Here is a 9097-nt window from a genome sequence, read left to right on the forward strand (position 1 = left end):
CTATGCGACTCTTCACATCGTTCGACGGGTTAAACTTTTTTTTTTAAATATATTTTTGCAAAACTGTTGATTAACACAATTCAAATCGGTACAAAACGAAGGTAAGAAGTTAATCGCCACCCATAACTTTGAGCAGTGGTAGAAATTATGTGACTTGGTGAGAGCATGTTTTAAAATTTAATCACAATACATCTCGGATTTTGCAGCTGGCTCGTTGGTCTAGGGGTATGATTCTCGCTTAGGGTGCGAGAGGTCCCGGGTTCAAATCCCGGACGAGCCCATCTTTTTTTTTTGCCTCTTCTCGCTGTAACAAAGACTGGACAAAATCATCATACATTTTACGGAATACGTTTAGCCCTTCGATGAGCTGGCGATATGTCCAGGGTGAACACCGCCTTCCGCCCGATTGTAGCTGAGATAGGCACCAGCGACCCCAAACGGAATAAGCGTTAGAAATGGATGGATGGAACACGTTTAGCGTTATTTCAATGGTTAGCTCAGGCGGATGAAAAAGGCTGGGTTTTGTATGTTGTTATAAATATGACTGTTAATGTATATAATGCATTAATCATATGGTATACTGATTGTAATTCCCCATATTGGTATAATAAAAAAACGAATCAAGAAGTCGATATTAAGATTGACCCCGACGTGATTTGAACACGCAACCTTCTGATCTGGAGTCAGACGCGCTACCGTTGCGCCACGAGGTCCAGTAGTATAATTTTTTCATCAATTTTTACCTAACCAAGTAGTCATGATCATGTCAATTGGACATCATTGAACAAATGCAACTGAAAAAAACATGCTACTAATAAAATATGCTGAAATAAAATAACCAGACTAGTCTCAAAACCTGGGGAATGAAGCAAAAAAAAAACTAAAAAACACTCTCAACCCCAATATAACTACATGAGGGATATGCTACATGTTGAGGGAACAAAACACAAGTTAAAGACCATCTCTGTCCTTAAAGACACGTGAGATGCCCGGAATAACCTTGGCTGATTTTTGAAACAGGTACATTTTTCTTTAGGTCCCTTCACATTTGCTCATAAGTTCATAGTATTTTCTTATCCATTTACAATCAATAGGATCTTAGGTAAATTGGGGCCTATTTCCTACTACGAATTGATTAACGTGGACCCCAACTTAAAGAAGTTGAAAAACTTATCGAGTGTTAACATTTGGTGGTCAATTGTGCAGAATACGTACTGTACAATCTACTAATAAAAGTTTCTATCTTTCAATCAATCCGACTTTGGTCGAGATGCGGAATACATTTCATAATATTAAGGAATAATTCATTATGAACATTTTCTTATCTACAATTCATTAAAAATGCACAAAAGGCTGTAGTTTAATTGTTTATTCTTAAAGCAGCAATATTACAAGGATTGACTGTACAGTAGAATACAATACATAGATATATGAGCATGGGATGTTGAAGACAGTAACAAATTATAGGCATAAATCAAAAAGTGTATTTATAATAACGCAATGTGTTGAAGTCAAGTGATTTTGGATATCATCTACATTCTAGGATATTCTCCATATCAAACTGCTGGGCGCACACTTTGGTTACCTCTGATGCTAAAACTCTTTTGCTTACAGTCTAAAGCCATTTATATCCAAGGAGACAAACTATACACCAGTAAACTATGCTTGCCATAAAACAAATAACTCTTAAAAATTTATATATATATCATATATATTGCTTGGTAACAATCAGAAGTCATACTGTACATAATTCATGACTTACGTCTAATCTACATGAGGTATGTGTTTGCCATTTTATAACATATTCCTAAATAAAATCACATTAAGTTCTGCACAACGGGACAGGCTACACAAATATCTGAACATATAACATCATAAAAATACAGAGTATTAAAATTAAAAACAGAACATGAAAGCAAATAAGTTCAATAAGTCGTAAAGTGCAGTTAAAAGTGGTATTCAAGAGGTATGGTTGGAAAGTCACTTCCGTGCTGGCCTGTCCGCTTAGAATCTGTTGCAGATCCTCGTTTCCACCACATAAGGATTCTCAAAGTGGCGAATGCTTTGGCACTTCTTCGTATCACGCCGCTCCACGCCTGCAACGCAAGAGTGGGCACATGAATGACAATACCGTGTTTCATTGGAATTTTGACATTAATAATTCCTTGCGGTGTAGCTAACAAACACAAACATTGTCTCACTTTTTAACAAATCTATGCTTGCCAAAATTGATTTGAGCCCAAATGAACCCTATACAAACTAGCCGTTTTTTTCAGTCTAAATAAAATCATTTTTAAAAACTAATCGGAAACTGAAAATTTGGGAAAAAAATACTTTAAAAATACATTTAATTGACAAATAACACAAGCTAAATTAGAATTAATATCACCCTAAATATTCAAGATAGTGGGGTTAGCAACATCTACTGGGGAGCTTAACAAATGACTTAATTGTTCACAGGCTCAAATTAAAAATACTGGTTGGTACGTGGATTTAGTTTTTATTCTAAAGCATTGTACATTTTTTTAAATTCCCAAAATACTACAAAAATGTTTGTACGATTCAAATCACAACTTATAACATTTAGCTTTTTGTATTTATTGCCCTATTGTGAGGCATTCAGGCTCACATTGTGATTAGATGAAGTTCCCCAAGATGATGCTTATTGGGGTAGAATCTGCCAATCCATATTTGTACAAAAGAAGAGGAAGTCGCATGCATCATCGCCAAAAGCTGTCACACCTATCAAAATGTTCGCATGAGCTATCACTCCATCCTCCACACTTGGAGTGAGTGTGTCCACTCCACTACAAGTGACTCACAAGAGTTCCCAGTCTGCGCCCACACATCCAGAAATCAAGCTGTATGTAAAACGACTGCAATGACAGGCAGGAAGTCTATATTTGGTCAATATTTGTTTCCCTTCTTCCTCCGCACCAAAAACCTGGATTCCCTGTGACTCAATGGTGCGATTCTTTCCTCCTTGCGGGTACAGACGATGTCGATAACGAGAAGCAAAAAAAAAAACGGTGTGTGCACTCACGTTGATGCTGGCTGCGGCGTCTGAGGCGGTACGTGTCTTTGCTGTAACACAGCCTGTGGATGTAAGGGCCCAGCTGTCTCATGTTCCTCACCCGGCCCGTCACCACCATCTCCTCCCGGACCAGGTACGTATGAGGGAGGTACGCCCCTACCTGTGGAAAAATTTAAAAATAAATACTGTCAGTTTGGTTGGTAAATGACAACAAAATATACTTCTTATTAAAAACAATAAACCTATATGTCCACATTTATCCTTATGTTTTAGCAGGTTTTTTTAAAGAATGTTAGTGTCCCAGGGGAAAATAATATATTTTATAGAAACAGTTGTCCATTTGTTTTATTTATTCATGTAAGAAGTCTTCGATCCAGGCTAGTTTGTGAAAGAAAGTAATTATTTTCTGGAAAGCTATGAAGTGAAGCTCTCACCTTGAGATTGACAAGCAGCTCCCATAGGTTCCTTGGGCGCATCACCATGGTTGTATTTAGCTCAGTGATGTAGCAGCTGTCCAGTGCAATGTCATAATAAGCAGTCAGGCCCTGGACACCAAAAATAAATGCATCTTATTACAAATGTGATCAAACACTTTTAAAAAGGAGGACGTTTCCAAAGTCAAGTCGGGGGGACTCACCCTCTCAAAGTCGTGGATGATGTCAGCCGGGTCGCAGCCTCCAAAGTACGGCACGGGAACGCTGATCTGCTCGTAGTTTTCATCCAAGTAGATGCCCACGTTCTCCTCCAACTCCTGTCTTCCCCGAAGGGGTGCGTACACCGTGTCCTCGAAGACCACCCGACAGTGGAAGAAGTCTCTTCCTGCTGCGAGCTGCTGATGTCGTGAACAACAAAACTCAAGTTAGGACGTCACATGGTTCGTGGCGAGCCAATGGAAAATGTGTGACGATAACGAGGCCTACTTATTGTCCGAAAAATGATTGCCGAGTTATTATCTTAAATAAGTAAACGAACAAAATGGCCTCTCAATCTGCTTGCGAAAAATGCACTTTAAAATATATTTAATATCTAGAAGTGCAGGTTTTTACCCCAAGTTGGAAATATTTTTGTTTCCTATCACTTTCCAACAAATTGGGCAAACTTGTTTGTTCATCTGTGTTGACGGGCCGTGAAATTTGGCTTTGCGATCATATTTGTTCTGCAAACTATTGTTACTTTGCGGTGCTTCTCACTATCGACTGTCTGTGCATGTGTTGGAAGATAGCAGTCCCGCCTCCTCTCACAGAGACAACAATTGTGAATAGACAACAAGAGGACCCACTACGTTCATTCCCTTGTGCTATTGAATAAACACGCTGAGGTACTCAGAGTGATGCACAGAGTGAACCCTGTTGTACTCCAATTTGAAGCGATATAGACAATTAAAACAACCACATGGACAATCGAGCAATGCCTGCAAAGCAATCAAGTTAATTTTTATTTATTGTTTGATTAAATTATTCACTAATTGTGACAGAAGAAAAACATCCTTCCATGTTGGCCGCCCACTACAATATTACAATGAGTTGCCTTAAATATTAAAAGAAAGTTGAGAAGTCTGAATGCCAAGGGACTCACTTCACAAGTACATACTGTACAGTCCAAAAGTTTTGACACACCTTCTAATTCAATGCGTTTTCTCTATTTTCATGACTATTTATATTGTAGATTGTCACTGAATGCTTCAAAACTATGAATGAACACATGTGGAGTTATGTACTTAACAAAAAAGGTGAAATAACTGAAAACATGTTTTATATTCTAGTTTCTTCAAAATGGTCACCTTTTGCTCTGATTACGAGTTTTGCACATTCTTGTTATTCTCTCGCTGAGCTTCATGCACACTTGTGAAGTGCAAAACAATTTCAGGTGACTACCTCTTTAAACTCATCGAGAGAATGCCAAAAGTGTGCAAAGCAGTAATCAGAGCAAAGGGTGGCTATTTTCAAGGAACTAGAATATAAAACATTGTTTTCAGTTATTTCACCTTTTTTTGTTAATAAGTACATAATTCCAATGTGTGTTGATTCATAGTTCTGTTGCCTTCAGTGACAATCTACAATGTAAATAGCCAGGAAACTAAAGAAAAAGCATTTGGCCTGTACTGTACATGAGTCGCATGATCACCAAGGTGAGCACACAATTTGTATGTTTTACTTAACAGTGGTTAACTTTATTGTACTTGTACGACAAATGTAGATCTTCTACATCCATGCGTTAACCAAAAGTGACTTTATTTCTGTTTTTTATCATAAACATTTAAACTTATGTTTAAACAAGGCTCCTTTGTTTTCGACCTTCCATGCATATGCTCTGTGTGCATTTTAAGTATTTATTTAATGTGCAATATTTTCTAATGGGGAAATACTACATGGAATTGAAAAGGTGTGATGGAGAACAAACCTGAGGATAATAGTAGTCACGGTAGGCATAGATGGAAGCTAGCGTCAATCCTACGATGAGGACCACCACGCCACATATTAGAGAGCACAGTCGTGTTGGGAAGTGCTTCTTGCCCTTGACTGGAAGAGTCTGCTGATCCTGGAAAAGACAAACACAATTCAGTAAGATGATTCTTCATGAACATGGAGTCATGTTCAACACTGATATAACCTAACAAGCCTCATTTGGAGCTAGTGAGATCGGAAGTTGCACCTCGCTGCAGCTCAAAGTGTACCGGCTATATTCCAAGACCCGATGAGTCAGGCGAGGAGATCTGATAGACGTAGGACTGAGCGCAATGAGGCACACCAGCAGATGCCCGCCCACAGTCTCACAAGCAATCTGCCGCCTTCGCCTTACTACTGTTGCTATGGCGAGCGGAAGGGGAGCTCAGATTGCGTCAGGCTCTGACGGAGGCGCTGGCTGGCACGTGGCCCGTCTCAGGCCTATTCTGAGCTGAGAGGTGCGCTTCCAGCATCTGTACTTGTGAGCTGGCATCCCCCCGTGGGAGTCAAAAAGGAGAGCAGTCAGCTGGGATCCCTTTTGGCAGAGGACGACTTATTAATAGACATGCGCACAGAGAGGCTGTGACGCCTGTTAGAAACACCACATGTGTTCACGTCACACAGACGTGTGGTTGATTCATTGTCGGGAGCTTGTCAATGAGCTTTGCCAAAGTAAACATCCACGTATAGATTATTCAACATGTATTACAGTGAAAAGGTGAGTTGTGTCGGGGACAAGCAGTTCTCCTCAAATAGTGGGGCACGCGGTGCGATGCTAGAGGCAAATGTGACCCTGAACATGTTTTATCAGCATCATACAGTAGGATCATACTTCAAACCCCACTTCAAAAAGCGATGCACTATAAATGTGCTCATTGTAGCCATTAATTCTGACTTTGTCATTTTGTTTAAAATAAAAAAAATCTGCACAATTAATTCATTTTTGTTTTGTCTGAGTGATATATATAGTGTGCCCCTGAGTAAATGTTGCTGATCAATTTCGGTTTATTATTACTTAAGAGTTTATCTAAAAAGCTAAATATTAATAAATAAATAATAAATGTTAATAAACAATGTTAATAAAGTTATACTTTTTTGTTGTAAGTTGATCTATATTTAATTTGTGTGGTCTTTAATGTTAATGAGGATACAATGTTATGCAGTGATATATTTATATAATATGTATAGTCACAGTGGAGTGGGTGAGAAGCACTGGTCTAACATGTGACATGTTTAGGTTCACCTAAACCTCCAAAACTGCCCCTTTGTCTTGTTTTTAAAGACACGGTGTATAAGTGTAGAACTGCATTGTAGTATTTTGTTTATTTGGAATATGGTTAAAATAAGTCACAAACAAAATCATGTTTACTCTTGCACATTTATACATGTCCAAAAAGCAGTAAAAGCAATGCAAACATCTCCGAATCGAGCAGTTACCGATATTCTGTTGGTTACAAATAAGTAAAAAGAAACATGGGTGATGAAAATAAAATATCAGTTATTAGTTTAATAAATAACATATATGCATTATTACAAAAAAAATATATATATGCATCTGGAATAACTACTCAACCGTCTTTGATTGTAAACTCACTTTATTTGCAAAGTTTATTAAACCCAATGTTAAATAGCACAAAGTGGTATTGTTTTGTCTTAGCCTTCTATGGAAAGTTTGTATATTTTTAAATAGTAATTCACAATAGTAACCTCATACTTTTCAAAAAATAATACTGTAAACAATACCAAGTATAACTGTCAATCACAATGTTATCTTTGTATGTATGCAAATAAATTTAGTGCATCTCTTATATTTGGATTGTGAGTATATTTAATGCTTGAACCCGTGACGTCACAGGTTTTCTGCATGAAATTAACTTGTTTGTTTGCATTTAATGTTATATGGACAAATATAATATACAAACACCACCATGCAAAATGATCTCCAAACTTCTGCCTGGTAGTGCATGAGTGTGAAGAAGCAGGCAGGCCTGCAAAGGACGTCAACAAAAGGTGACGTTATGTTAACGGCTGCACTCCTGCACCTGCGCTATAAGATTATATTGTCCGAGAACGTCTACAACTGCAATTTATAAGTTTTCGCCTTAAACCAATGGTCAAAAAGTACAACAGAAATCCGCCCAATGTCAAGATGTATTTAATGATGTATTTTAATAAAAAGTATGTTAACTCACGTGAGCCTGAGGTATAACGATGTGGTCTTCCTCGTTGTCTTTGTCGGCCTTCGGCGCCGAAACTGCCTGGAAGGTTATCTTCACCATTTTCTGCTCTTTTATTGTCGCGTTTGTCTCCACTCGAAGATGAAGCTCACTGGCTTCATGTAGCAGATTGAAGAGGTTTTATATCTCCTGACAGAGTCTCTGTGACCTCATAAGCACGTATACTGTGACGAAGAAGCCCTGCGTGGGTAACACGGAAGAATCGCCCGAACGCTGTCAAAATAAGAGCACAGCGTCAACGCTACGAGGTAAGACACATAGAATACAAACGTTTTGGGGTGTTAATCCTGTTTTCACACGAATATAATATCATAATTATATGATTAGAGAACATACATTAAATTATAGGTCTTATTTGGGCTATCCGTTCCAATGACATGCCCTTATTCTGAAATTAAATGCCCTACATGGTAGTTTTCCGTGTCTTAATACAAATCGTGAAAGGCATCATCCTCCGGAAGTGGCGCTTTGCATCAAAGTCCTTGAAGCTAAATGGAGTTTGTGCCAGATATCCAACCCTGGCACATTTTTTATAAGCCCTATAATTTCATAGCTATGAATGATACCATTTTCCTGTGTTAGTTATTTAAAGCATGTGGAACAATGTAGGCCCACGCGATAGCTGTTTGCATTGTGTATAAATGTGTTACACAATATAAACCTGACATATTAAGAAACCACGAGAATAATAATAATAAAAAAGTGCATAGTGTTGTACGTGTGGCTAAAAGTTGTTGTTTTGACCTTTGCTAATTGTATCCACACTAAAAACTGGAATAAAATAAGTACTATTAATTGATTATTACGATATTAGCTATGGTATACCTTTCAAAGGAGGGTTGCACTTTTGGGGGGGAATATTGCCTATCATTTAAGTTGTTTTTCTTTTTTTATGCATTATAACTAGTAAAGTAATGCGATCAAAAAGTCTGCCTTTAATATTTTTTTACTTATTATGTAATATTATTTATTTATTCACTGGTCTGTTACAGAGAACAAGGAAATGGGATACATTTTTATGATATGAAAAGGGACATAATTGAATAAGCTCTGCTTCTTCCTACTCCTTTTCGGACGTGCTATAATTAAACTGGAAATATGTGATGCATTACATTTTATTGTATGTATGTTTGAAATAAACTGAAACACCTCAATCAAGGGTTTATTTACACACTGTATGTATATATGTGATGTAAGAAGGCACATTTATAATAACTTTTCATATTTACACCTTTTGATCATTTTTAGCATAGGGTGGCGCATTGATTTTACAAATGCATCACAATGTTCGCTTTTCCTTTTGACAACACTCCTTACTACTCAGTGCAGACTTCATGACGGCCAACAGACATAATAAAACATCACTTGCTGTACAATGTCTG

The 9097-nt window shown here is 37.7% G+C and overlaps 1 protein-coding gene and 2 non-coding genes across 4 annotated transcripts; 1 reads left to right on the forward strand and 2 right to left on the reverse strand.

The window, feature by feature from the left end:
• The first annotated feature begins 208 nt into the window (after positions 1-208).
• trnap-agg (transfer RNA proline (anticodon AGG)) lies at positions 209-280 on the forward strand. Its single transcript has one exon. It is a non-coding gene; the product is annotated as a tRNA-Pro (tRNA).
• Positions 281-641: 361 nt separating this feature from the next.
• trnaw-cca (transfer RNA tryptophan (anticodon CCA)) lies at positions 642-713 on the reverse strand. The gene has a single exon. It is a non-coding gene; the product is annotated as a tRNA-Trp (tRNA).
• Positions 714-1354: 641 nt separating this feature from the next.
• itm2cb (integral membrane protein 2Cb) lies at positions 1355-7928 on the reverse strand. 2 transcript variants are annotated; one of them, XM_061920363.1, is made up of 6 exons: positions 7671-7928; positions 5435-5572; positions 3672-3863; positions 3469-3579; positions 3044-3194; positions 1355-2096 (listed from the first exon to the last, which is right to left on the reverse strand). In XM_061920363.1, the coding sequence occupies exons 1-6, from the start codon at positions 7755-7757 to the stop codon at positions 2005-2007; spliced, it is 771 nt and encodes a 256-aa protein (XP_061776347.1). In that variant the 5' UTR covers positions 7758-7928; the 3' UTR covers positions 1355-2004. The 2 variants fall into 2 exon arrangements, with proteins under 2 accessions (XP_061776347.1, XP_061776346.1); XM_061920362.1 differs by having other exon boundaries at positions 3672-3866; positions 7671-7922.
• Positions 7929-9097: the final 1169 nt, after the last annotated feature.

This window comes from Nerophis ophidion, linkage group LG14 (genome assembly GCF_033978795.1).
Source record: "Nerophis ophidion isolate RoL-2023_Sa linkage group LG14, RoL_Noph_v1.0, whole genome shotgun sequence".
In the NCBI taxonomy this organism is placed as follows: domain Eukaryota; kingdom Metazoa; phylum Chordata; class Actinopteri; order Syngnathiformes; family Syngnathidae; genus Nerophis; species Nerophis ophidion.

Bases quoted from the DNA above. Each gene is read 5' to 3' on its own strand.
- itm2cb (XM_061920362.1), bottom strand. From the start codon at position 7,757: ATGGTGAAGATAACCTTCCAGGCAGTTTCGGCGCCGAAGGCCGACAAA. The intron at 5,573-7,670 runs GTGAGTTAACAT...TGTCTTTTCCAG, and splicing joins TCGTTATACCTCAGGCTCAC to GATCAGCAGACTCTTCCAGT. The intron at 3,580-3,671 runs GTGAGTCCCCCC...TTTGGTGTCCAG, and splicing joins TCATCCACGACTTTGAGAGG to GGCCTGACTGCTTATTATGA.